The 27,791-nt window shown below is 41.0% G+C and overlaps 2 protein-coding genes across 5 annotated transcripts in view; both read right to left on the bottom strand.

Annotated features, from left to right (window-relative positions):
- Positions 1 to 164: 164 nt before the first annotated feature.
- Positions 165 to 16,784, bottom strand: twsg1a (twisted gastrulation BMP signaling modulator 1a). 2 transcript variants are annotated; one of them, XM_034153050.1, is made up of 5 exons: positions 16,156 to 16,784; positions 14,869 to 15,065; positions 7,202 to 7,301; positions 2,398 to 2,655; positions 165 to 641 (listed from the first exon to the last, which is right to left on the bottom strand). In XM_034153050.1, exons 2-5 carry the CDS (start codon positions 14,992 to 14,994, stop codon positions 460 to 462), a joined length of 666 nt encoding a protein of 221 aa, XP_034008941.1. In that variant the 5' UTR covers positions 14,995 to 15,065; positions 16,156 to 16,784; the 3' UTR covers positions 165 to 459. The 2 variants fall into 2 exon arrangements, with proteins under 2 accessions (XP_034008941.1, XP_034008940.1); XM_034153049.1 differs by having other exon boundaries at positions 14,869 to 15,027; positions 16,156 to 16,782.
- A 1,067-nt stretch (positions 16,785 to 17,851) lies between these two features.
- ankrd12 (ankyrin repeat domain 12) overlaps positions 17,852 to 27,791 on the bottom strand; it is a 33,130-nt gene continuing 23,190 nt past the window's right edge. For 2 of the 3 annotated variants that reach the window (XM_034153051.1, XM_034153052.1), the window contains exons 8-12: positions 23,055 to 27,628; positions 21,902 to 22,000; positions 21,485 to 21,628; positions 20,065 to 20,160; positions 17,852 to 19,051 (exon numbers count right to left, since the gene is read on the bottom strand). In XM_034153051.1, coding sequence (XP_034008942.1) covers positions 18,866 to 19,051; positions 20,065 to 20,160; positions 21,485 to 21,628; positions 21,902 to 22,000; positions 23,055 to 27,628 — 5,099 coding nt within the window. In that variant the 3' untranslated portion in view covers positions 17,852 to 18,865. The remainder of the gene's footprint in view (positions 19,052 to 20,064; positions 20,161 to 21,484; positions 21,629 to 21,901; positions 22,001 to 23,054; positions 27,629 to 27,791) is intronic. The other variant, XM_034153053.1, reaches the window with a different exon arrangement.

Consider the following 27,791-nt stretch of genomic DNA (forward strand, 5'->3'; position numbering starts at 1 on the left):
GGCAACACTAGGCTAAGATTAGAGCCGGAGACATGCAACTAGGGAGGACAAACATTTACTATTCCACTCATGCTATGCATTTTTTGTTTTCACCTCTTTTAAAGCAAATATACTGAAAGGAAGAAGATATTCTAAGATCAGCTACCTCTGTGACACAAAACAGATCCATGTCACCAAACGTTTCTTTATTTGGCACGAGACTGGGATTTAGCAGACCATAATTGTAAAAATACGTTATTCATATACACCTCTAGTAAAAAACACTATTGAAAACATATCTAAAAATATACAGTGAAACATAACAGCAGAATAAAAACACTTTCGCAGGGTTTGCAGGAGGGGGTGAAAGGGGTATTTTACAAGGTAACGGAGGAATGCTAACACATAACAGTCATAGTTTCCTCTGCCCTCAGTCCTCTGGTATGGCCCACACATTTGGTACCAAGATGTGCCAACACTTCAGAAGAGACAGTTCATGCACTTCACAGCCTTGCTGCCGTAGTCCACGCACTCCGGTCCGATGCACTGGCAACAGGCGTTGTGAAACCAGCGGTACTTGGATCCTCCCATTGACTCACAGTATAGTTTACACTGACGGATAGACACGCAGTCGTCAAAGTAGACCACCGTGCACATGTTTTCTGAAATAAAACATACAGGGAAAGAAAAAAACACATGAGGCACAAATCCAGTAAAGTTTTAGTTTACAGTAATTACCTTTAACCCTAAATGTTGCTACTTTTACTTCAGGGGGAAATTAATTTGCTGTGAATAAGTATGACCATATGTGTGGGTGAGTTTAATGAGTTAACTTCTCTGCTCTGTGGGAACTATAAAGAGTGTGTCTTCAGGAGGCAGACAGCCAAAACACCCAAAAATGAAAATAAAGAAAATGGCAGTGGAACAACACTTTTAACCCAGTTACAAATCCCTGAACTTGAGGTCTTCTTGGCAGCCATGTCCCCTCTGAAATGATGAGAACCTGATCCACCCTAAACTGTTCTCAGCTCAAGACTTTGTGCAGTGCTTCAGCTCTGAGCCAGGCCTGCTTTTATTACCACAGGTCTCAGTGAGTGTGCAAAATGCAAATGGAGAATTTGACTGGACCTGACAGGACCAGAGAACTATTTAATAATAAAGAATGTGAGCAAAGCACGCTATTCCTCATGTATAACTTATTCAGAAACGGTAAGAGTGTGAGGGGCTCTGAACAAAATCATTTGAACAAAATCATAATTCTTTGATACAGATCCTCTGAGATGAGAATTCGGATGCAAATATTATCACTTCCTCCTATAATCGTAATTGCAATATCAGTCAAACTAATAGTTATTATTTACTTTTTTCCAAATTGTGCAGCTGCTAAGCAAATCGCTAACAATTTTTGTATTATTATTATTATTCAGGTCAATCAAAGGTAATGGATGGTTTCTCTGCAATAGGGCTGCAACTAGCAATCATTGTGAATCATTTTAGTTAGTAATTATATGTAGATTATTGTTTGCCTGTTGAAATGCCAACCACAATTTAACAAGCCTAAGTGAGCAACAGTCTAGAACTTAATTTTAGCTTTTTTTTTCCATCAAAACTGATCCACTTAATCAAAGGGTCTCTCAGAAAGGTATGACATTTTCGGTTTCGGGGTTTGAGTTCATGTAAGGAACAAATACAAGTAGATGATGATAACAAAAAAGTAATAATTATATAGCAGTATGGCAACTTTCAGTGATAAATGAATATATATATTATCATTGAAAAATAAATGCATTAAAAACATTGTCATTACAGTCAGTACAGCGCTCGAGTAAACACTTCCCACTGCAGGTCAAGCGTCTATTTTAGGGCCTTCAAATTGACCACATCTTTGGACTTTATAGTGAAAAAACTGAATCACAAACTTCCAATAAAGATGGATGTTCAGTTTATCGGTTAATTTGGACAAAATAAGGATTACCTCGGCCAATAGGGTCGAGTTTATGTAAGGAACTAATAAAAGTAGATCAAGATAACAAAAAAAGTAATAATTATATAGCAGTATGGCAACTTTCAGTGATAAATGAATATATATGTTATCATTGGAAAAATAAATGTATTAAAAAATACAATATTTCCATTCAAAGTTGTCATTACAGCAAGTACAACGCTTGAGTAACGATATTTTAGGGCCTTCAAATTGACCACATCTTTGGACTTTACACTGAAAAAACTGGACTCAATCTTCCAAGATGGATGTTCAGTATATGGGTTCAAATGGACAAAAAAATGATTATTGAGAGGTGAAATAGTCCCTCGGAGGACTCTGTTACGGTCCTTTTGTACGGTCTTAAACCTTTGCTCTAAATAGAATGAATTATTATTATTATTATTAATAATAATAATTATTATTATTATTATTACCTTGAGAGTCGTAGCTGGCGTGGATGCTGTTGGCGGGAACAGAGACGTTCTGGTGCGGGTCGAGCGACTCGAGGAAGGAGACCATGTTCTCGTGATGGGAGAGCTCCTCGGCCACGGGGAAGGAGACCACCATCATGTTGATCGGAGCCTCTCCTTCGGTGAGGGCGCGGAACAGCGAGGGGATCGGGCGGTGCAGCTCTTCCACCGTGCTCTTCGACGTGGCCGGGGTGTCGCTGTAGTTCTTCGGGTTACACATCCCTGACAGGAGGAGATGGACGGAGAGATTAAAAGGTAGGTTCAGGAAAATATTAAAATAAATTCCTGTCTCCATTGAGCCATGTCAAAAAGTTGAGTTTGCACAGGTTTTGGATGTACAGTATTTGGAGTTGTCTCGAAAACAAAAAGGGAAAAGTATGAGGAAAAAAGCAATACAATTAAATAAATTACATACAATAAAAAATGTAAATAATAACAAATAAGATAAGAATGAGAAATGTACATGCAATTAAAATGAATGCTTATAATTATATTCTTTGTTTGTATTTATATTTTAACATTAATTTGTTATTTTTATTTCAATTAGGTTTATACGTCAACATTTATTTAAAACTATTTATTCTTTGCTCTTTATTTTACCACATATTTTCTTATTATTTAACTGATTTTTTTTTCTCTAGGGCACTGCTGTGACTCCATAATATTGCGTCATAATAACAGTATTATCAAGATATCTTCAAACAATTTCCAGTCAATTTGGGTCCTCTGCAATTTCGACTATATCCAAGATTTTATAAATACCGAGGTCATGAGTTAAAGTTCTTCCACAGCAAAAACACAACCTAAGACAAAGACCCCTACCAAACTCTTAGAGTTTAGCTTAGAGGTGGAGATCTTAAAATGTGGGTGAATAAAACCCCAACTATGTTAAAGTCTAAATACAGCTGAGGTTGTATTTGTATCTTGTAAATTGTCTGAACTGACCCTTGTAGCACATTGATGACAGTTAAATGGTTTCACACATGATTTCAACTCACAGAGGCAGTTTTGTAAAAACCACACAGCTGTCATGAATATCTTGTCTCAATTAAGATCATTTTAACACTTCATTTAATTTCAAAAATACAGTAGTAGCCCCACATCCTCTGATAGGATCTTTGTAAACTTTCAAATGAGTCAAAGTGAATTACGACTAATGGGTAGATCATTTAATGGGGAACAGAGTTTGACAGAGGAATTGGATTACTAACCAATGCTAAAAGCAGAGCCAGAACAGCTGTTTTAGATAAAGAGTACACATGGGTCCTCCCTCCTCCTCCCTTCCTCTAAAATACCCCCCTCTCTACTCCTGCTCTAACCACTCGCAGATACACACTTCAAAGTATCCTGCTTTTGGCACAGATAACATGTTTAGAGTGGAAACTTACTTAAAGTGGTCATAAGGCTAGCGTAGTAACAGAAAACAAAAACAGAAAATCTATAAATGAGAGATATATTCTAGCCCAGAGCTACAGGCTGTCCTCAGCGCGTTTTAAAAGGCTGTTCAGCTCCACCTCTGTAACATCTGTGAAGCAGCAGCCAGTTCACTTCGCTCAGTGTCAGATCGTTGCACTTGTGTTCCACATGAAAGAGTTTTAATAAAGCCTCCTTGTCAGCACGTACAGTAATATCTGTCCGTCAAAGCTGATCTGAGAGATTTCTGGTGTAAAGGGGCGAGGTCGATGAGGGAGCCAACGGGACAGGACGCCATAATAATGTGTTTTGTTTGAAAGTCAATTAAATGACTACATCGAGAAACTAGACGACTACAACGTGATGACACAATGAGAAAGAGATGCAGAAATGACCACAGACACACAAAACAAGACTCAATATAACCAGGACTATGAAGTGAAGCAAAAACAATTACAGATAAATGTTACAACACAAGATAAATGACCACACAGACACATGGAACAACACAAAAACAGATGCAAGAAAACCACAGAGTCCCAAAACATGCAAAAAGAGGCCTTAATTGACTAAAGAGATTCAAAACAACCACAAAAAGGGGAAGAATGACCTCAAAAACACAAAGAACGACCACAAAGAGAGACTAAATGACATACTAAGCAAGACATAAATTACACTAAATGACTATCGAGATGTAGAACAACCAGAAAGAGATGCAATAAAGATCAGAAAGTCTATCCAATGAATAGACGTAAAATGGCATGCAAAAGGATGCCGAGTGAACCCAAGAAACACAAAAATGCAAATAGTTCATAAAACGGGCACACAGGGATGCAGAATGAGCTTAAGAACAATTGGAAATACCACAAATAGAGACAGAATGACATGCAAGGCAATTCAAAATAAATGACTACAGACTTTTTAAACGACCAGAAGGTTTTAGTACACTGAAATCCCCACAAAGAGTTCTAACAAGGAAAATTACTCAAAATAGATGGTGCAAAAAGATGCAGAAGGTTCACAAAAGACAAACTAAATGTGAACAATTATATGAATTAACTGGAGAGATGCAAATAACCAAAGATATATGACACGAAAAACAAGGGATAAACCCTAAAAAGTCACAAAAAGTCTGGTCTACAACTCTGTGACCTGTTCTACTGGAAATCGTGGGGGGGTATTTTACACAACCAAGAACCAAGTCTTAATATTTCAGTCTTCCAACACATTTCTACTTATTTAAGTATGTTATAACTACCCTTTAAATCTGTGCCCTATCCTGACCCTCCTCTGCTGGTTTGAAGCGTTTACAGCTGAAGACTTAATAAGCCCAATGTTTTCTTGTTTCACAAATCCGGTTGTTTCGGATCTCGCTGGGTTTCTCTCCCCCACCGCACCTCACCGGGGGGCTGAGAGTCAGAGATCATTCTCGCGGGGTCGACCTCCTCGTCCCCTCTCTCTTCCGGCTTCCTTTACGCTTTGATCATGTGAAGGACCTCGACACTTCCTGTCCACATGTGCAGCTGCTGCTCCGTAGTGACACTATTCCTTTAATTTCCTCCTGGTCTCTGCTTCGCGTTAACCTCGGCATTGTCACTTCTCAGAGGCACCTTCGTATCTGGCTCCCCTCGCCTCACACTCATCTCGTATCAGAGCAGCAACACTCAAACAAACCGCCTGCTTTCTAAACTGTCAAGAGCATTACAGCCACAGTTTCACTTTACCGAGAGAGAGTGCTCTGCGGCGGGGTGATGGAGAGGTTAACAAGACTGAAGTGTCACATGTATGGAAAGAGATTAGTGCCAGAAACGTTTTAAATATGTTGCAATCACAGAGTGACCAATTATAGGGCTCACTGCCAACTTCCTGTTATCTGTATGCAACTTTATTCAACTGTATATAACTTCAGGTTAATTACTTGCTTATTGTTTAAACTGTATATACTACAACCGGACTAGACTTATGGAACTGTAGATATATTGGTAAGGTAAATACTGCAAACATCATATATATTGTACATATGTATTTTGAATACTTGGTTTTATGTTTTTTCTGTACATTATTAAGTATATATTGAATTGTAGGAGCTATATAAATATATAACTAAATTATTCTGTGTTTTATTTATTCCTGTTAATTATATTTATTTTGTTACCTAGATTTTTATTCTTATTTTTCATTCTTACTATGCGTGCTGTTGTTGCTCTGACGCCTGCATTTCCCTACGAAGATTAATAATGTTTATCTCATCTTAGCTATGACATGAACATGATATAATTAATGAATGACAATAAGGAACAGATTTTAAACTAATACAGGGTATATGCAGGAATCCTGAAGTCAGATGTAATACCTTTTAAGACCTTTTTTAAGACCCTTTCCATATATTTTAAGACCTCATCGCCACTTCGAGTTTTAACCGGTTACATTGGCGACACACTTTACCTCACATTTACTATATACAGTATTGATTGTCCTTCCTCCTTATCTTCCAACCATTTGGACGCAAACTTGCATTTCCCCATAACGATGTTGTTTAACAACCGGCGTAAACGGGCCTTCGCGCGCTATCGAGCAGTGAGCGTGCGGTGTCCTGTTCAGATGACGTCAAATCCAACGGGATGCCATAAATAAACTACACAGAATCACACTGCACACCTACGCAATGATTACATTCAGGCAGACTGTAGAATACAACCTCTTTGGACAATTTATATACTTATTGAAAACAAGCTACGAAATGTAATACCTTGGAAAATGCCGTTTTTTTCGCTAAATTGATTTATCAACTTTTAATACTTTTTAAGACCCCGCGGACACCCTGTAATAGTTGAAAAATATATTGTTTTGATTAAGTTAATTTTAAGAATTAATTTGAGTTGAACACTTTGAACTTAATACAGTATGTTAAAACTGTAATAGGTTGAATTATATTTTATTTATTCACTGCAATTTATTTAAAATGTTTTAGTCGATGTTTTAGTAGATTTTCAACATTTGTGTTGGAGCTATGATGGAGAAAGTCTTGATCTGGTGAATAAAAGCAGCAGTAGCTCCAGATGACAACGTTTTACATGTAGGACTTGAGGAGGATTTGAAATGGGATTTATTCACAATAAATTAAAAATCCGACTCCATTTCACTCCTGTGGTTTAACTTTAAAGTTGTACCTGACAAAGTTCATGATTCATACGACTTAAAAACAACCTTTGCTGGCACTAATCTCTTCTACAGATGTTCAGCTCGACAGTCATGGCGGAGCGTGGGCTACAAAGTAAATCCTGAAATGAAATGCTGACTTAACTTTGCTGTCAGCTGTAAAATATGTAGCTAATAAACGGAGACGCTCACTCACCCACGCAGTCGCAGCACTCTTCCCAGAGGTTCCCCAGACACAGCATGCACTCCTTACAGCAGGAGCAGTTCCCGTCAGACGGGCGACACTGGCACAGCTCCTGAAGGACACACACACACACACACATTAAACAACATGCATGTAACATAATAAAGATTACCGAAGATCCTCGACATTTTTGTTCCCAAAATAATGTGGATAAAATCATCTGGGAGCCAGGAAATGTAGACTCATCGACTCAAATAGATTTCTTATATTAAGAGATTTGAGCTTGTTAACATTGGCTTTACTTATTTATTAGTTTAACAGATCCCGTGTGTTTATAGATAATCATAATAATTGAAAAAACACCTTTTGTGTTCCTGGTCAAATGTTCTAAGAGAAACCCGAACACAAGTACCATATTTTGTAGCGTACTGAAACATCATCAGTTAAAAATCCTATTATATTTCTTTAATACAGTTATAAAAGCCAGAAAGTATCACGGTATTATAACAATGTTGAGTTGTTTTTTTGTTGCTTTTATACATTTAAGTTTAACAGGAGGGTTAACAAAGATAAGTAAACTAAGTAAACAGTAGCAAGATGCATCCTCCACATTTTGGTTAGATTCAAAACAGTGGTGTAGTATATATGTTGATATATTATCAACCCTTTGGTTTCTATACATTCAAGAGGTTTACTCTTTAATTAATACATAATTGTTTTTAACATAATCTGGGTTCAAAACGTTTCATTAGTGCGATTTCGGTCAAAACTTCAGTGGAAAATGTTTTCCCATTGAGCTTATTCATGTCATTTTAGCAGAAATAAAAAAAGGAAGCCATGCATTACACATTAAATATCAAATGAAGAATAATGTTCAGTGTAAAACATGCAGGTCTCAGTGTTAGAAATCCCACAGCATACTCAACAAGTGGCTGTGCTGCTGCAGACGTACCATTAAAACACACAGAGCAACAGCAGGTTGCCTTCATGCACAGTAACTATTACTGTGTCTATCAAAGAAAGTATGCAACACCCCGATAACTGAGAGATAAAAATAACCCTCTGCTGTTTCCATTCATAAACAGAGCAGGTTCTGACATGTCAAAGTTCAGTAATAATTTTCTTGAATGGTTTTACACTGAAGCTGAGGCTCAAGTACTGTACTCAAACTTAACACTTTTCCTCCTCTACACTTTAAAGGGAATTATGAAATACATGTACCTGTGTTACTTCCGAGATGAAGATTTTATATGTCAAAACATCTGCTAAGTTTATTAAATATACATTGTTGTCAATGAGCGTACCCAATAGTATATGCAGTATAAAATATACCTTGAAATATGTATATTAAGATGCTGATTTTAACACTAAGGAATCAGGAATATAGACCGAACAACACAATTATATAATAAATAATATATTTAAAGGTGGGGTATGTAATTTTGGAGAAACCAGCTCGAGTGCGCTAGAATTTGAAAATACACAACCGGAAAAAATCTGCCTCTTCCTTCAGACTTCCTTACAGAGCCCCTCCTCCAACACACACGAACGCGCACATGACCAATGAGGGCACGAGATAAGTTTGTGCACAGATGGAAGGCTGACAGGCAGGTAGACCATCCAGTTATTTTAGCCGGGCCGGCTCAGATGATTGGTCGTGCTTTTTACAGTACCACGGCTTCCACAGATGACATTTTTTAATGGATTTATTGTCAAAGCATTTAATATATTCATTGCTATCGGGATGTTAAGAGCATTCCATGGAATATAACAAAAAGTGTTTCGGAAATAAATTACATACCCCACCTTTAATTCAAGCCATTTTGCAGAGTTGCGACTGAGTACAATTTGCTGCTAATAGTTCTTTATTTTTTACTTATCAAAGTAAAAAGTTGGATCAATGTTTCCTTATTTATAAGTTCAAGTCTAAAACCTGCAGACATATTCAGTACATGATGTATTAAAAAGGTAATGCAGTGCAACTACAATAAGATTAAAAACAATGCTTTGTTATGAACTGTGTGCATGCATTAACTTTAGCCAAGTGATTTCTTACAACTTTTAAAGTAAAGATCTGTTTCATTTGGTTCTTCTTTCATAAATGCTTCCTCCACAGACTTGACAACAGAGGGGGAAAAAGCTCTGCAGCGAACTTCTCATGTTGGCTCTTGTAAAAAATAAGGTAATGTTATTACAAGAGTTTATCTGCAAACATCCCAAAAACATGCAGCCTCTGCTGATGCCATAACTCTTCTAAAAAACGGTTAAATATCTTCATTCCTCAAACGCAGCTTGTCTCTGGGGACGGAGAGACAGTGAAGGAAACTAGATGTGTAGGTGGGGTTGAAAAGTGGGTGAGTTCCTCTTTCTTTCTTCCCCCCACCTCCCCGTTTTCTCCTGACACAGAACAGGGAGCACATTCCTTCAAGTCAAGGTCACCGCGATGAGGGAGGTGGAGGGGGAGAAACAGAGGGAGGGAGGGAGAAGAAAACACCTGGAGAACAGAACATGTCTGCTCCACCAACAACACACTTTCCCCCTCCTTTCCTCCCTTCTCCCTTCAGCCTCTTTCCACCGTTCTTTCTTCCCTTTTGCTTTCTTTTCTGTTATTTCTTCTCGTCCTTTATACGTTCACAGAAGCCATCTCCTACACAAAAACAGTCCAGCCGATGATAAAAGACTCTCCCGTGACTCACCAAGCGAGGGATTGCAAAACCACACACAGTTCACTTAATCACCAGCCTCTCTATCCGCAAACCTCTGATCAAGATCTGATGCCAGGAGTAATTATGACTCTCCAAGGTGGAATTATAAAAAAACTAAACAGCTGCCCCGGGGAAAAACATGGCTCTCGTATTTCACAATTCAGGAAACTTTTAACAACCATTTCATGGAAATAAAATATGCTTTAACAGAGAAAGCCAGGAGATGGTTAGCCTAGCATAAACACTGGACACAGGGAGAACCGGCTAGCTCTTTCAAAGTTTAAAATATCTACATTTAAGCACTTTATCCCTTTTAAATAAAGAGTTCAACCATTGTGGTTATAGACCACCAAAAAATCAACCTATTAAATGAGAATATTGTTACTTCCCATGTCTGCAAAGTTAGAAGCTAGAGCCACTAGGTGATTAGCTAAGCTTAGCATAAATAATGTACGCAGGGGATAAAGCTAGCCTTTCCAATGCTTAAAATATTTACATAAAAACACTATACTTCTATAATTAAATAGTTCAGAAAAATTGTTATTCACTTTCTTGACAAGTTTTACCTAAATATGAAGAAGTTGGATGTCTAGGTATAGCCAGGAGGAGCTTAGCCTAGCTTAGCTTAATGACTAGAAGCAGGGCGAAACAGCTAGCCTAGCTTTACAAACTAGCTCTTCCATATCATGCTAATCACCACATTGTTCATTATTTGTTCAGCATAAAGTTAAATTGTAAAAGTACAATTTGTGATTTTAGAGGAAGAGCTAGCAGGTAGTTTAGCTTAAATAATAGAAGTAGGGGAACTGCTAGCCTTTCCTACGTTTAAAATATCTACTAACACTACATCAAAATAAATAGATTAACATTTATGTAAATATAATTATTGCGTTCGTGCCAAGCATTAAAATAAGAATAATGAGGCCTCTCATGTCTATCGGGTAAGAAGCTATAGCCAGGAGGTGATTAGCTTAGCTTAGCATAGAGATTGTATGCAGGGGAAACTGCTTGCCTAGCTTTGTCATTTTTTAAAGTTATTTATCAAGCAAAAATAGAAGAAATTATTTAAATCCAGCTTCCTCATAGGCTACATGAGGATCTGCTGCTTTTCTTTGTCTTAAATTAAACTGAATCTCTTTGGGTTTTGGACAGTTGGTTGATCAAAACAATTGAAACTGGTCATTTTGAGTCATTTCTTTCATTTTACAGAATAAACAATCATATGCCCAAGATGAATCGCAGTTGCAACCCTACAATCAACATCCTCCTCCCTGATGAGGTTATCTCGACTGCCTTCAGAGCTTCTACTTGGCTTCCCTCAGGCAGAAACGTGCTGTAATCAGTGAAAACTCAGCTGCAGCGAGACAAAGGGGCTGTGGGGAGAAAGTGAACATGTGCAGCCTCGTCCTGCAGAGCGACCGCTGCCGTGTGTTAACTTTAAAATCTGCTGCCCCACCCTGCAGAGAACCGGCTTGTGAATCTCTGCACTACTAAACTGTACATTTCCCTCAGCCAACCTCCCCCAACACACACCTCCTCCTGACCTCAGCCTCCCCTCCCTCCTCTCATGTTCTCCCACCCTCGGGGGTTTTGGGGAATTCAGACAAATGACTTGAGATGGCAGCAGAGCGTAAAAGCGAGCGTCGGGCAGCAGATCTCACTAATCACAAGCAACATGGAGCTTCTCCAGAGGGGCTGCAGGCGGGGAGAGTTTCTCCTTCACAAAACCATCGCTCTCGCCTCTGACAGCCGGCGGGTCGGAGTCGGCGGGGTCGACAAAGCTACAGAGCTACAAGTGATTGATCAGCAGAAATAAGCCACCTGGAAGTGAAGAAGAACAAGAAGCCACCACAAATGTTCTGCTGGGGTTTAAATTGTGCCGAAGGAGGAAAATAAGTTTGTAACAGTCTTTGTAACAATAAGTTTGTGTAAAAGAAATCCTTGAAAACAATCTGATCTGAAAGTCTCCAAAGCCCAATAGAGACTTTATTTCCTGAAAAGTTAAAAACTAAAAATCTAGATAGTTTTTGAATTTGTTAATGCTTTTAAAATGTAAAAATTAGCTAAATCTCGCTTTAAAATCACCTTTTCTTAACGGCTTTTCCCTATAAAACAATCAACATGTCATGAAGGCATTGGGCTCTAGGAAATTACATGTGTTCAATAACTTGTGATATTTAAGTGAAGTAAACAGATTTATAGATATTTTTATAAACAAAATGGACAGATGGACCTGTCTGCATTATGGGGAGTTAAAACATATTTTAAAGAGAGAATTTCAGTTTTTAACTTAGTAATAGTAAATGTATTTATCCATTTGCTTTCGGCCTCTAGATTGTGGGTTTGCAATTGATGGTTGCAGCTTTAAGAGTAATGTTTAACAGTTTATATTTAAAGTATTTATGTACTGCATGTCTTGTTGTGTCATTATTGGCATGCCGCAAGGAGAGTTTCCCTTAAAGCAACGTACAATTAGGTTACTGCAGGTTAACTTTGTCCAAATGAGGGCGGAAGAGAAAAAAGATTACCAACCGAGCAAAGTGGGCAACTTCTGAGGGCGTAGACCCCCGAGGGCCCAGATTCAAGGTCATTTAATCATTGCACTTTTATTAAGGAATCTAAACCAGAAAATATATTCTGTAACAAAGTGATTTTTAGGAACAGAGGCCCAACAGCAAATCATTACCCTGGGAAAAGCATGGACATGAATTACTTTGTATCCACTGTATTAAAACCGGTGTAATGCTATTTCCACAGAAAATTGTGAGAAATGCTCAACACAATTTTTAAGTACTCAATCTTTAAAAAAGGTTCTGGTCCATACCAAAGAGAAAAGCTATTTTTTCAAGCACTTTAAGTGTACCCAAACCAAATAATCTCCACTAACCTGAAGCCCTTATCATCACATCTTAATTGTTACTAAACTTTGACTTTCTTTAACTTAACAAGCTGCTCCTTTTAAATTTGATCAGGATTATCATGAACTCTATAGTTCCATCATACAGAGAACTGAACAGATGTTTAAAGACCAAAACATGTCTAAAAGAAAACAAATGGTTCATCAAACTACTATTGCAACTTTAATTGGAATTTGCCATCTATCCTTCATCTATTCTGCCTTTTTTCCACATCTCATTTCCAAACAAACGCCTTAATTATCAGCTCAACTTCCTGTGCCAACAATCAAGTCTACCTCAACTGCCTGCAAGAAAATAATAATAATAATAATAATAGCTGTGGTTAGCTAAGGTCACACAGGTGAAATGGCCACTGAGGTTAAACACAGTACTTTACTGATGTTAATGTGAGGGGCAGGGCCACTAAACACACAGCAGGTCAAACACACACACCCAGAAGGACAGTGGACAAGCGGCAGCTCAAATTTGACTTGACTGGTTCTGGAAAAACAGGCCCACACTTCTCATCATATTTTCCCGTTAAAATAAAACGGGATTAGATGAGAGGATTTGTGTTAGGCAGCAGGGAAACTCCCTCTGTCCTTCACCTTTTGGCCTTCAGGGGTGAGGGAAAAAGTGACACCAAGGAAGTGATGTCAGAAAGTAAACAGAAGTCAAGAGGAGTGAAAATAAAAAGGAAACTGCACATAAATCAAAGAAGTGTTTCTGTACAGGTAGAGAGCAGGTGTGCATGAAACTGACAGTGAGATCTTTGCTGCTCGCTGTGGGAAAAACCTTCCTCATGACTTTACTCGGCTTATCGAAGGAATGCATTTTGAATTCTTCCCAACAGATTCCATCTTTGTTCTCTGCTCCAGATTCACGGACAAAAATTAACTCGAGTTTGGCTGCGGCTGGGTTTCAGGAGTTCTGTTTTTATGTGAAGTGTTTTCGAAAACCTGCCTAAAAGACATAACAGCGGGAGCACATTATCTTGTGTAGTTTTTAGTCCGTTCTTCCAGTTTAACGCTAATTTAAATATGATTAAAACAAGCTTTCAACTGCTCTAAACTTGAAATCGACTCCGGCTGCAGACGACATTTAATTTGGGTTCTTGTTAAAGAGAAATAGAAATCTCTGTTTACAAAAAAAACAGCTGTAACACTGAAGGATGAAAAGCTTGAACTTGGATGCACTGTAATATAAATGTTCCCACTTTAATCTACAGAAATGATCAGCAGCACTCAGCAGATTATCTGTCTGGTTGTTACTGAGCTCTGAGCAGTAAGGTAGAGAATCAAAGATTCACAGTGGAAGTCTGCTGTTTACATATTTTGGATCTTGCAGCAATCCACATTTTGAGACATGTAGTTTAAAAAACGTTTAACACCAACAAACAGAAATCCAATCATTAAGTTTAACATTTAAAAGGGGCCCTATTATGGTGATTTTCAGGTTCAACATTTTATTTTGTGCCTCTACTGTGACATGTTAACGTGCTTTAATAATCACAAAGCTCTTTATTTTTCTCATACTGCCTGTGCTGCAGCACCTCTTTTCACCCTCTGTCTGAAACCAGAGCCCAGTCTGCTCTGATTGGTTAGCAGGCCGGCTCTGCTCTGATTGGTCAACCGTTTAGAGATGTCCCGCCCCTTAGCCTATCATGTTCAGTTTGTTGGATTACTAGCCAATAGATGCACAAGTGTAACATAGTGATGTCACTATGCTACGGAAGTAAACAAAGGAGTCCAATGGAGGCGTGTCATTACAGACCATTTACATCCACAAAAACCTATATAACACTACAAGAAAGGGAAAACCCCCAAAAGCAAAAGAGGGCCTGTTTAAGTATATTGTAAGTTGCATTGTTGGAGGAGCCAGAGACACAACATTTTGCCACAAATATCCATCGTTTAAAATTAAAATAAAGATCCAAACTCCCAAATACCTTGTGCAATTAATTTGCTAGTGACTCAGAAAACCAGCCAGAAGGGAAAGAGTCATTTGTGGTCCAATTGATGTGTAAATCCATCATGCAGCAGAGTAGTTATGTAAAGAAAAGGTGGATGTGTTTTACCTGGATGAGACACTTGCTGACGTCGCTGGCGCAGAGGGCTTTGTTGCAGCCGGAGGTCGGGGACAGTCCTGCGAGGAGGAAGAGGAGCGCGGCGGCGGCGGGGAGGATCAGCTGACCAGGCCTCATCCTGACGGCTCACCAGCACGGCACTGGAAACACCTAGAACAACACGAGACACAGGACAGGACCTCAGAGACCTGCACAAATAAACACAACTCCATCACACACATTCCACAGGAGGAGAAGTGAAGAGCTGCAGTTGGTGCAAAAAAAGATAAGAGGACACAAAAGGTGGTGCGTGATGCAAATTATACACTTTGAGATTCCTTATACAAAGTAGGAGACACTTTTTTTTTTACACAATTCAGATATAAAGTTGCAAAGTAAAGTAAGAAGAGCTGAACCCATCATCATGCCGGTAGTTTTTAATGCAAAAAGGGCTTCTAAAAGAAGGCGATTTCCTTCATTTGTTTATGTTAAGTTAAATAGAACAGGTTTTGGATTCAGCAGAAAAAGACATTTAAAGTTATACATTTTGACTTTGAAGAATCTGGGAGTAGACATTTTCATCTATTCTCTCACTTTAAATAACCAATAGATGAAACGAGACAATAGAAATACAGATTAATCAATAAGAAAATAAACATTAGTTGCATAACTGTAAAATGTAATTTCTTGTTTTATAACCATGAACTGCTGATGAATTTTAGTAAATGTAGACCTAAGCAACAATAATGAATAATCTCTTTATCTGTATTCCCTTTATTCGAGTACTTTTACAGTACAGGACTGGTTTGTTTTCACATTGTGGTATATTAAAACGTAATTGTAGTGCTACAAACTGCAGCAAAAACGTAAAGTAGTGAGTACAAAATAAAGGGTCATTTCAGCTTTGTGATCAAGAAGAACTTTGACATGTAAACATCACTTTTCTAAAAGGCCTGCGTCACATTTCATTCAAAGCCAGACCTCACTCACACTGTTACTGAGGGATAACAACACACACATCTGGCAACATCAGCCTCCTTCACCTATTTTTCCCAAAGTATAGCGCGTGAACACACTGTCTGCTGCTTTTTACACTTCACCACTTTGCTGCACATTGTTCCACTTCAGCAGAGAACATGTGAGGAACATTAGCTGCCTCACTCATGGACGCGTTTTTTCACCTCTCTTTTTTGGGGCTCATCGCTAACACCAAAAACTTTGTTTCACTCGCACGCAGCCACAAGAGAAAGCAGTGCAGTAAACAGCGACACAATACAGAGAGAGGGAGTTTAAACTTACCTCAGCGCTGTTAACAAATCCGAGACTTTTCTTTTTAACAGGGAGAGTGGCTGTTTTCTCTTTGAACTTCTCCAGGATGGTGTTCTGCCGCCGCTCAAGTGTCCACTGTGTCCAGAGGGCGTCAGTCTCTCCGCAGCAGAAAGCGACAGGCAGTCGGGCGCCTTAAAGGCACACACTCCATTTTTTTCCCAACAGTCTGCGGAGGAAAACACCGGGCCTCAGGTCAACACACACACCGGAGTGTCTTTTCAGGGTGACAGCCGTGAACAAATCCGCATCATGAACATCGGGAGACAAACTTTAACATCTGCGCCACGTTGTGCGTAAAAGTCTTGTGTGTAAAATATCCTTTTTTTAGACCAAACTCGGGTCATTTCTCGCCGCCCTGGTGGGTTCTGTTTTAACTCCTTTTTTCTACACAAGCAATTCTCTCCCGAGCCACCCCCCACTCCATTACACGGCCCTTTGTCTGCGGTCTTATCAGCGGGTTTTGTGAGTGTCCTCATTAGGTGAGAAAGGGCGATTCGGAAGCTGTGAAGCTGCAGACTTCCCGCTGTGAAGCCCCCTCCCTCCCCAACAAAGCTCATTTGTAGAAACGAGTCTGCTATCGGGAGAGTCTCTGATGGGCCGTTTCACTCCACATGTGTTTACACGTGTTTTCCTAAGACTCCATCAAACACAACAGGCCCCACTTCCAGCCTGCAGGGGAGGGAGGACACACCTTCAATGAAAACACTTTAAATGTAAATCCAGTGTAAGAAGAGGGACAGTGTAAACCAAGGCAAACATGTCAACTTATTTAAACACGGAATATTTGTTTTGTTTCCAGGCATTAACACTAAACATGTGAATAAACCCCACTATCAATTATATATTTTTTAATTATCGTGCATATAACCTGTTACATGAATCCTCCTATATTAATTCCAGCAGCCTTTGCACTCTGGCTTGCTATTTAGTTGGAGATATATTTATAGTTACTTTTGTACAAATATATAGTAGTCAACGTTTTATATATAACTTTGTTCAACTTTATGTAGTTATTATATTTAGCTGTATATTGTCTGTGTAAGAATAGAGAGCAACACAATGGAGTCAAATTATTTGTTCACATATTTACTTGGCGTTTGAAGCTGATTCTGAAAAGAAAATGTACGATTTCTTCTTTATTCTGACGTTAAATTAAAATAGCATTGGTCAAAGCCAAAATCCAATATTATCCTAGATTTCGGATTGTTATAATTATATATAATTGGAATGATAAATGTATAGTATAGTTAGACTAACGTTTGATATTAAAGAGCTTTACAAAAATCGTATTAGTTTGTTCAGTCTGCAGCACATTGAGCTGACTGTACAGCGACACCTACCGGCCGAGAATGATACTGCTTTTAAGATAATTACCACTCATAAAAGGTACATCTTAATTACAGGGGCTGCAACCTCAATTTTAATACTTTTAAAAATAATAAATACACATTATATTAAAAAGCCTAGTTTATATTACATATTTCCAACATTTTAGAAAACAAAACCACTGTTTGGCATCTTTATAAACCTAAATATATATATATACACATTTTATAAATAATCAACAATTGTCAATATAATTTATTTCCATTTTCTTCATATTATCGACCGATGGATTCAGCCGTTATTTCTCGCGCTGCACGATAAATGAAACCAAGTACAACCATTTTAATTTCACAACAAATAAAATTTATTCAATTATATATTACAAATATGTACAAGTCATGTAACAAGTAAATATTAAAATAGACATTTTTTAGAACTATTGTTCAAAAAGGCATTATGTTGAAAAAATAGGTTTTGTTGTGATCTCGCATTGAAAGTGTAAAAGTATGTGTTTTTTTCCCTTGGAAGCCACAACAGACTGTAAATGTGCGCGAGACACAATGGACAACACACGAGGAGTGAGGCCGCAGAAAGGGACATAACACAAAGCTGGAACACTTCAGTAAACCTCACAAAGTCCACAGTACAGCTCTTTAGGAAACAAGTACAAACAACGCAACGCATGCACAGCATTTAATTGCCAAAGTCAAAAAACACCAGCTGTGGCGTGGAGCTCCAGGTGAGGAAGGAAACCAGAAAAAAGAGAAAACAACGAAAGCCAACACGTGCTTAAGATCTGAAGCCAACAACAACGAGAAGAACAAGAACACCACGGACGAAGCAGAAGATATAAAAACCAACTTTGGACATTAAACATGAGACGGAACAAGTTTACAATCAAAATATCTATTTTTTGTTTTTACAAGTTTAAAACAATAATTACATGGCTATTTACAAATGCACAATTGTTTTATGTATAAAATAAGTTAAAAAATTAAGAGCACAGTCTGTACACAATGTATCAACACTCACTTTGAAAACAATTGAACTCTTTTCAGTTGTGTGACCGTGCTGCAGGAGGAGCCGGTGGTCCTCGTCCACACGTTGCTCCTCCTCCTCCTGACCCCCCCACCAGCGTCTGGGCTCCTCTGGACCTCCTTCTCCTGCAGGAGGAACCGAGTCCTCGTGCCGGTTCGGACTGTGAGAGCGTTGGGAGTGAAACCATCTCTTTTCTAAATGCTCGTTGTGTTTCACCGCCACATTCTAAGTGCTTCACATTTTCTTCTTCTGTGAATGTGCTGCCTCTCGTGTCCGGGATCTGTCCGCCGCCGTCAGAGCTCGTCCGTCCCGCCGCTCATATCGGGGTGAGGTCGAAGTCGTCGTTGACCTCCACCAGCGGGATGTAGAACTCTGGGATCTCGAAGATGCTGGTGGACTTGTATGTGGCCAGGTCGAGCTCCTGCAGTTTGAGCTGCCACTCCAGACGCTGCACGGCGTTCAGAGCGGCCGCCTCGTGCTGCTGCCGCATCAGGAGGCACGTCTGAGGGGGGGAAACATACACGTTAATCATTTTATACAACCACACGTTCCTATTTAGTTCAACAATGTCTTTTTTCAAGGTAGATTTGGTCATGAGAAGACCACAAAGACAAACATGTAAAAAACGGCAAATTGTATTTATTTATTTATTCCACACATGGCAGTTATTTTTAAACAAAACATGTACACTTTTTTTTATAGCGCATGGTGGAAAGGAGCAGGGAGAATACAATCTTATTTTACCTGCCTCTTCTTAAAATAAATTACTAAAAAATATAAAAGCAATACTCTTTCAGTCACAGTTGCTTACAAATACTGAAACATAAAACCAGAACACAATCAAAAGTCAACTTCATACCGTCTAATTACACTTTCTTTATACATTCGGCAAAGAATTCCACTTCTTCACGCCAAGAGACACACATCTGCTTTAAAGTAGTACGTGCAAGCTGATGCTTAACATTTTATTTCCTCCTATGAAATGAATTGCAGTAACAAAGCAGTTTCCAAGCTTGTAGACTTTTATATATTTTATTATAAACACGGTGTATTTTGAATGGTTAACAATTAATATACTCCACTGCGTAATAGATTACTATTTGTTAGATTGAATCTCTGCCTCTTTGTGTAAGGGTAGTTAGAAAACAAGGGAATTTTACACCAAATATGCTCTAACTTTGGAACCTATCATCTACTGTAGCCTCATATTTATCTTTCATTTTTAAAATGTATATTTACAAAAACAGACGAGGATCATAGATTATGTTCCCCATCACTAACATGGAAAGGGATCTATTTATGGTTGGTATAAACAGGAGGAATGTTTACAACCTGCCAAAAAAGCAAATACCTAAAACTTGGATGGACAAAGTAAGAGAGGGTTTCCATGAGGAATACGGGAGGGAACGTTCCCAGAAATTGAGAAAATGGATAACCAAAACAATTAAGAGACACATTTTCTTTAAACTTCTAAGAGAAAACATGTGAGAACAGTTATAATCCCAGCGATCTCACCTTTAGTTTGTCGAACTTGTCGTCAACATCTTGTAACCAAGACATGAACTGCCTGGCGTTAAATCGGTCTCTCACTGACGTTTTGCCATCATCGTTCTGTGGAACAAACACACAACAATCCATCAAACACACAACAATCCATCAAACACACAACAACCCATCAAACACACAACAAGCCATCAAACACACAACCACCCACCAAACACACAACCACCCATCAAACACAGAGCAAGCCATCAAACACAGAGCAAGCCATCAAACACACAGCAAGCCATCAAACACACAGCAAGCCATCAAACACACAGCAAGCCATCAAACACACAGCCACCCATCAAACACACAACCACCCATCAAACACACAGCAACCCATCAAACACACAACCACCCACCAAACACACAACCACCCATCAAACACACAGCAAGCCATCAAACACAGAGCAAGCCATCAAACACACAGCAAGCCATCAAACACACAGCAAGCCATCAAACACACAGCCACCCATCAAACACACAACCACCCATCAAACACACAGCAAGCCATCAAACACACAGCAAGCCATCAAACACACAGCCACCCATCAAACACACAACCACCCATCAAACACACAGCAAGCCATCAAACACACAGCAACCCATCAAACACACAGCAAGCCATCAAACACACAACAATTAACCACTGTTTCGAACTGAATGAAACGTGTCTCAATAGGCACGTTCACACCGCAGTACTTTTCCCACTTTAGTTCCGATATAGTTCCGAAATGTCGCGTTCACACCAAAAAGAGCCGGAACTAAAATTAGTTCATGAGAACCTTTTTACCCCCTTTTCCGTCAGTTTTCCGTCCCTGCTAGAGAGCAGGTACTTTCGTGGGAGAAAAAGGTTCCTATGTCTGATTGGCTGGGCGGATTGCAAACCACGCCCCGTAAAACTCCCAAAAAGTTTGGTGAAGCCGCCATTTTATTATCCTCGCATTAGCATTATTATCATTAGCATTAGCCCAGCGCACAAACGCAGAGAGACTAACTTATGGCAACACAAAAGAAAACATGGGAGCGGTGGAGATGAGGAGGTGTCGGCGTTCTGGCGATTTACTCGGAAGGCTTCAGTAGAAGCTGCTGGGAGTCCCAGCAGCTTCTACTGAAGCCAGTCCCCAACTCCGGGGACTTCCGGCCGGGGACTTCGGGTGGCAGTATACACCGTGAAGTTGTTTGCGGCCTGCCAGTAAACCCAAAGCAGAAGAAGAAGAAGTGACGTCAGCGGCTTCATTTGCCTAATCCTCCCCCAGGGACTTATTCCGGTGTGAACGTGATCTGTACTTAGTTCATGAGAACTAAAGAGTTCTCATGAACTAAAGTGGGAAAAGTACTGCGGTGTGAAAGCGCCTCTTAAGAACCTTAAAGGTAAACATAGGTCACGTACCTGCACTTCCTGAGGCATGTTGTACACTTCAGCGTCCAATAAAACGGTACAGGCACTGAAAGGCAGCGTCTGATTGGCTAGTGTTCTCGCTGCCCGGTAATGGACTCGTAGGACTTCCTGCTCATTAGAAACAATCAGCTTTTCCTGAAGGGGAGGAAGACAAATAAATGGGATTAATAAAATGCAATAGTATGTGGTATTGGTGGTAACAAATCCACAGCAAGTATCTTTAATGCTCTGACATCTTTGTAAAGTCAACAGTGAGAACCACACCGTTTCAAAATGTCAAGAGGCTTTCCAAAAATAGGCATTTCTTTAACAGTATTTTCCATTTCAGCTTCTACAAGTGGCACTAAACACGTCTTGGAGGTACTCCACACAACCAAAACAAAACCCGTGAGGAGTAAAAGTACGGACCCTTTCAATGCTGTGCTGCAGTCGGAGCTTCATGCGGAAGACCTCCTGCTGTTTGAACATCTCCTTCAGCTGCTCAGGTAATGATGGAGGTGGAGTAATCTGTTCAAACGCACGAGAGAGACAGAGAGAGAGATTCAAACGTTATCATCGCTGCAATGACACGCCCGATGACTCACCATGCAGATGTCAGCAAGAAGAATATATTTAACATGTTGGTTCAGTTTCATTTACTTATTTGTGTGATGATATATAAGCAGCACCCAAGAGGTAAGATATTCAAAAGGACCTTTAAGTGCATGCTGAGATTTGGAGCTGGACGATATGATCTATAATTATCGCCACAAAGTTTATCTTTTAAATACAACATTATATATATATAATTTGTCCTGTGTAAAATGCCCTACTTATGTTTTGATCACATTTTGTCAAACTCATTCCTTTTTAAGTCAAGTTTTAGTTGAATAAAAGTCTGGGTATTTCAATCTTTAGTATAATCAAAATGGTAGATGTGTTTTGCCTTTATTTAGTCTTTGCTCACTGTTTGCTGCCACTGTAATACTGATATAGCAAGAAGCAAAGAATAGTTCACTGCTGCATTGAAAAAAATACATCTGTTATACTTTGTGTCTCATTTATCGTACATGAGACAGGTAAAGTTCTTCATTGGTCTTTTTCCGCCAACAGTACTGCATGTGATATAGTCACAGTCTGTGTTAAAGTACGTTGGTGTCGCTGCGTCAGTGTCTTGTGTTAGTCATGGAGAAGAAAAGGTTGTTGACGAACATATTTAGTCACCGTTTTTGTTAAGAAATGTCTTCAACATGTGCAGGACAAAAACAAGAATGGTTATTTATATTTAATGCCATCAGAAGAACACTTCTTAAGCAACGTCAAATCAGTTTCACCCACTGCTGCTGTTATTTGGTGTTTATGTATTTTTCCATTACTCTGTCTATTGTCCTAGACTTCCAGCTACTGTCTCTTTTGTTTTGTACTCCAGAGATATCTTTTCACATATTGTTCAGGTCTGTTTGGGACTGGGGAAGGGGTACATGTGTAAATGTGTAATGTGTAATGTTTGTTGTTGTCTAATACAAATATTTCTGAGGAAAACAAATCAGTTTGACCAATATCTGAAAAGAAATGAACTCACTGTTGGTATGCAGATCTTGCTGAGCGGGTTCCCATCTAAGAGGTAGGATCCGTTGAAGGTCACATACTCATCGTAGTACTGCGGGGGCTGCGGGATGACGCTGCACAGCACCTTGCGCTTCTCCTCGATCTTCCTGCGGATGTGCAGGAACTCGTAGTACGGGTTGGCCCTCTCCGTCTGGTAGGGCTGAATCTCCTCCAGCTTCACCGAGTCCACGATGGCCGCCAGAGACTGCTGGCCTTGCTCCTTGTCATGCTGCTGAGTGGCGGAGTACGACTGCGAGCACGACTGCGAGCACGACGCTTTGGGCATCTTTCTCTTGCGTGGATGGGGATGGTGGATGTCCATTTCATCTTCTGCAGAGCGACTCTTGAATTTAGCGCCAGAGGAATCAGAGTCTCGGTCTCCAGATTGTGGAGAGGAGCTCCCCGAGGCGCTACAGGTGCTACTGCTACTACTACTACTGCTGCTGCTACTGCTGCTGCTACTACTACTACTGCTGCTATCATTCCTCACTACCGATTGGACGATGCTCTGCTCTTCACCAGCTGACGATGACTCTGGTTTCTCATCGGGAGGCGTCACCTCCATCGGCTCGGAGCTGGCCTCTGCTGTAGCCTCGGAGGATCCCTCTGTAGCGAAAACACCCTCTCCTGAATAACTCTCAGTTGAAACAGCAGTGTAACTGTTCTCCGAGCTCTGCGGGACGTAAGTCATCTCCTCAGCTTTGTGCTCGGGGCTCGCACTATAGGACGCCGTTGCAGCTATGTAGTCCTTTCTCTCCTCCTGAGCATTTAGACTTGCAGCGTCACCTTCAGGTCTTGAGTATTGGCAGTCTTGGTCATATACATCCATATCCTCTGAAGAACATTTGGACTCGCTGCTTGGTTGGCTAAAGCCCAGCAAGGACTCTCCTGCAGAGAAGCTGGGAATGTGCGAACTCGTGGAGGGAACAGGACTTCCTCTGCCGTCTACCTCCATACTCTCCTCCTCTTCCGCTCCGTCAGCACTCTCTAGAGGTTCCTCTTTAAGCTCAGACACTTGTGTGGTGGCTGTTTCTGTCAGCTGCTCAGTCTCGTCACCAGAGACAGTGTCGTCCTGCTGGAGGGGCGTTGAGTTTGTGTCTATTGCTTCAGCAGGTAGACAAGCTGTAGGCGTGGATGGTCTATCTGAATCCTTAATGTCTGCTTGTTGAGTCTCTGTCGGACATGGTAGGTCCTTCACAACAGGAGTTGCAGAGGAAGGAAGAGTTATTTCTTTTTCTGTTGAGCCCGTTTGAGAGGTACTACTCTCTGGAAGTGTCTGGCTTTGACTCGGAAGATCTATGTTTGATATTAGTGATGTTAAACCAACAGGAGCTATCCATTCTCTCTCTGTGGCTGAGTCAGCAACTGCATTCAAACATTGTTGTTGACTCTCCTCCGTTTCTGCCGAGGTCTCTCTTGTTTCCGGCTCCTCAGTAGTCTGGCTCGGTTTAGGAAGACTTTCAGCAGCTTTACCGTCCGTTAAGGAGTAGGCTTCCTCGTCCAGAATAGCCCTGAGGTACGGAGATTCATGTCTGCTGGGAAGTAGTGTGCGATTACTTTGCGGGACGTCAGGAAGACAATCTTTATCGTGAACAGACGGCGATCTGGTGGCTTGGATGACGAGGGAAGACTGGAGGAACGCCGGCTGGGAGTCTGAGGCTTCCAGGTTCATGTCGGAGTCGTATTCAACATGTCTGGGCGTTAAAGTCGTCGCCTGACACGAATCCTCCGAGCTAGCAACAGATATCAAGGAGACAGACCTGGACATGATGCCGCAGCGATCGCTCTCCGGTCGAGGTGATCTGGTGAGACAGTTCTCCACCGCTGACATGACCTTTGCGCTGATGGAGGGCAGAGTCTTCCCATCGAGCGACATTGTTCTGGGGCTGGTGCCATCCTTCAAGGGTTTATCTCTGTTGTGGATATCAGACGCTTCAGAGCTTTTTGAGCGCATGAGCTCCTTACTCAAGCATGGCTCAGTCTTTGTTCTGTCTTTGGGTTTGGACTTCCCAGGATCTGCCAGAGGCCGCTGCTTAAGCCTTTCCCGCTCTTTCTGTTTGATCTTCTCCAGGTGTTTGCGATGCCACTGCTCGATCTCCTGGTCCTTAAGGCTGAGCATTCGCTCAAAGCTGGTCTGCATCAGGTCATCGTTCACAAGCCTTTTCTCTTTGGGCTTGGCGTCGCGTGTTGCCGGCGAGGCTTTTGATTTGGCCTTATCTGCATCTGTCTCGTTGGCTTTGGCCTTGCTTATTTTGGCCTGCTGGGAGCGGTCTTTGTGCCGCTCCTTATCCTTATCCTTGTGTTTATCCGAGTCTCTGTCCCGGTCTCTGCGGTCGCGATCTTTTTCTGGTGTTCTCACAACTTCCTCCTTTGACTTACTAGATAAGGACTTGCTGCTTTCGGACAGATAGCTCTTTTTTTCTTCTAGAAGCAATTTTAGATTGGAACTTGAGGAAATAGTCCCTTCTTTTATTTTATCCCTCTTTTTTCTTTCACAGTCCTTCTCTTTTGTACGCTCAGATTTGCTGAGATCTGTGTTCTTCTCAAGAGCTTTTCCTTTCTTCTCAGAGTTAGTGCGCTCCCCAACACCATACTCTCTGTCCTGCCTCTCCCTATCGGACCGCTTGTCAAACTTATCTTTGTTTTTGCGGCTGTCCTCGTGCTTTTTAGTTGTAGATAAAGATTTCACTTTCTCATTCTCTTTGCAGTTTTTATCTCCAGGCGAGTGGGAAGCGATGGCCGCCGTTCTCTCTTTATCCTTCCAGCGATCCACGGAGTTCTGCGGCTCAGTTTTGTCACAGTGCTCCGTTTTCACCCTTTTTTCCTTGTCAGGGTGTCTTTTCTCCATTTTCTCTGAATCCTTCTCCTTCCCTGGGAGCCTCTTGTCAGTTTTCTCGCGTGAGCCTTTTTCAGAGAGCTCCAGCTGTTCTTGATCAGCTGTGATCCCACTTATGGGTTTCTCTTCTGTCTCCTCTGTCTCCTCAGGAATCCGCCCTGAGCCGTGGCAGTCCACTCTCTCGTCACGCTCACTCGGCTTTGTATCCTTCACCTTCTCCTCTTTAACAGCCGCCGCCTCCTTCCGCTCTTTTTTCACGGCCTTGTCTTTTTCCCGCTCCTCTCTCGGCCTCTTTTCCTTGCTGCTCGAGTGCTTCTCCTTCGTGTTCCTCTCCTCTTTGACAGGAGGGAACTCAGAGGTCCTCTGAAGGGAACTGTTCTCGTCACCTTCCTTCTTCACTGGCAGATGTTCATCCGTCTCGTCAGTTTTGAAAAAGTTCTCTTTCCAGAACTCTCTGTCAAACTCCAGATTCCTGTGGCCGTCTTTCCGGGCTTCCTTCTGCCTGTGGCGGCTGCGCTCCGCCTCGTACTCCCTCCTGTGTTTGTCTTTCTCTTTGTGTTTCAGTTTATGCTTCTTCACCACTTTGCCGTCCAGGTCCGTCTTCCGTAAGGCACCTTCAGAGCCGTCCACGCTGTTTCCTATGCTGCCGCCGTCTTTGCAAGGACTCGATCGACCGTCGTCCCCGTCTCCGCTCGAGTCTTTCTGTTGATGTTTGCTTTTCTCCTTGTGCTTGCACCCCTTGGTGCTGGAGCCCTCGGTGCAGTAGTCTGCCTCTGTGTAGTGGTTGTATTTGACACCGTCCACCGGACACGAGCTGTCGCTGATGGAAATGCACATCTTAGTATTTTCCTGTTTGAGCGGCGTCTGTTTATCCGTCAGGCTGTGGTTCAGTTTTGGTGACTTTATGGAAGACAAATGGAAGAGGTGGACGGATGAGTCGTCTTTCGGACTGAAAGACATCTTGAAGGAGTCTTCCTCCCGACCTTTTTCTGTGCTCTCTGACACAGTCGCAAGAGAGAGTACCAACGTTTTGCTGTTCTCTTTCCCATCCTCTTGGTTTTCCTTGTTTTTAATCTGGCTCTTGCTCTTTTTCTTGACTTTGCCTTTGTCCTTTTGCTCAGACATGTCCTTTTTAGACTTTGTCTCGGTCCTGAGGCTCTCGGAGCTCTGAGAGCAAGTGGGGGAATTCCTTTTCTCTGGAAGGCTCTCCATTTCGTCGCTGGACGTATCCGAGCTGCAGTGGACACGGGGAGTCTTTTGCTTTTTGGACTTGGAGGATGAATCTCCTTTTCCACTCTGCTTTACTGCTGCCACATGATTCCTTTCCTTCTCCTCCTTCCTTTCCTTCTCCTCTTTCCTTTCCTTCTCCTCTTTCCTTTCCTTCTCCTCCTTCCTTTCCTTCTCCTCTTTCCTTTCCTTCTCCTCTTTCCTTTCCTTCTCCTCTTTCCTTTCCTTCTCCTCCTTCTCCTCCTTCTCCTCCTGCTGCCGTAGTTCCCTCCGGAGGACGTGTCTGTCGTTCAAGGCTTTACCGAGATCCTCCTCCTCTTCCTCGTCCTTGAACTCGTACTCGTCCAGACCGGGAACGGATGATGGCGCTTTCGAGACCGGTTTGCCATCCGAGTCCTTTTCGGTATCGGAGTCTTCCACGTTGTCATCCACACTCGAAGGATTGACAGACGGAGGGTCTTCAGACTCTGCAGAGAAGACGACATCTATTTTAAAATGACACAATGAAAGTCAATAGCAGTCAATATTAAATCACACAAACACAAGTGAAGATTACACGATACATCTACACTGTAACATATTTCTCAAAGACAATTTTAAAGTATATTATTACATTTCCCTTGGTGGCAAGAAGTACTACACGGAAAA

The sequence above is a fragment of the Trematomus bernacchii genome, unplaced genomic scaffold, assembly GCF_902827165.1.
Source record: "Trematomus bernacchii unplaced genomic scaffold, fTreBer1.1, whole genome shotgun sequence".
Lineage (NCBI taxonomy): Eukaryota > Metazoa > Chordata > Actinopteri > Perciformes > Nototheniidae > Trematomus > Trematomus bernacchii.

Excerpts from the sequence above, each read along its gene's own strand:
- twsg1a (XM_034153050.1), bottom strand. The coding sequence starts at position 14,994 with ATGAGGCCTGGTCAGCTGATCCTCCCCGCCGCCGCCGCGCTCCTCTTC. Across the intron at positions 7,302-14,868 it reads TCAGCAAGTGTCTCATCCAG|GAGCTGTGCCAGTGTCGCCC; the intron begins GTAAAACACATC and ends TGTGTCCTTCAG. Across the intron at positions 2,656-7,201 it reads AGAGTGCTGCGACTGCGTGG|GGATGTGTAACCCGAAGAAC; the intron begins GTGAGTGAGCGT and ends TCCTCCTGTCAG.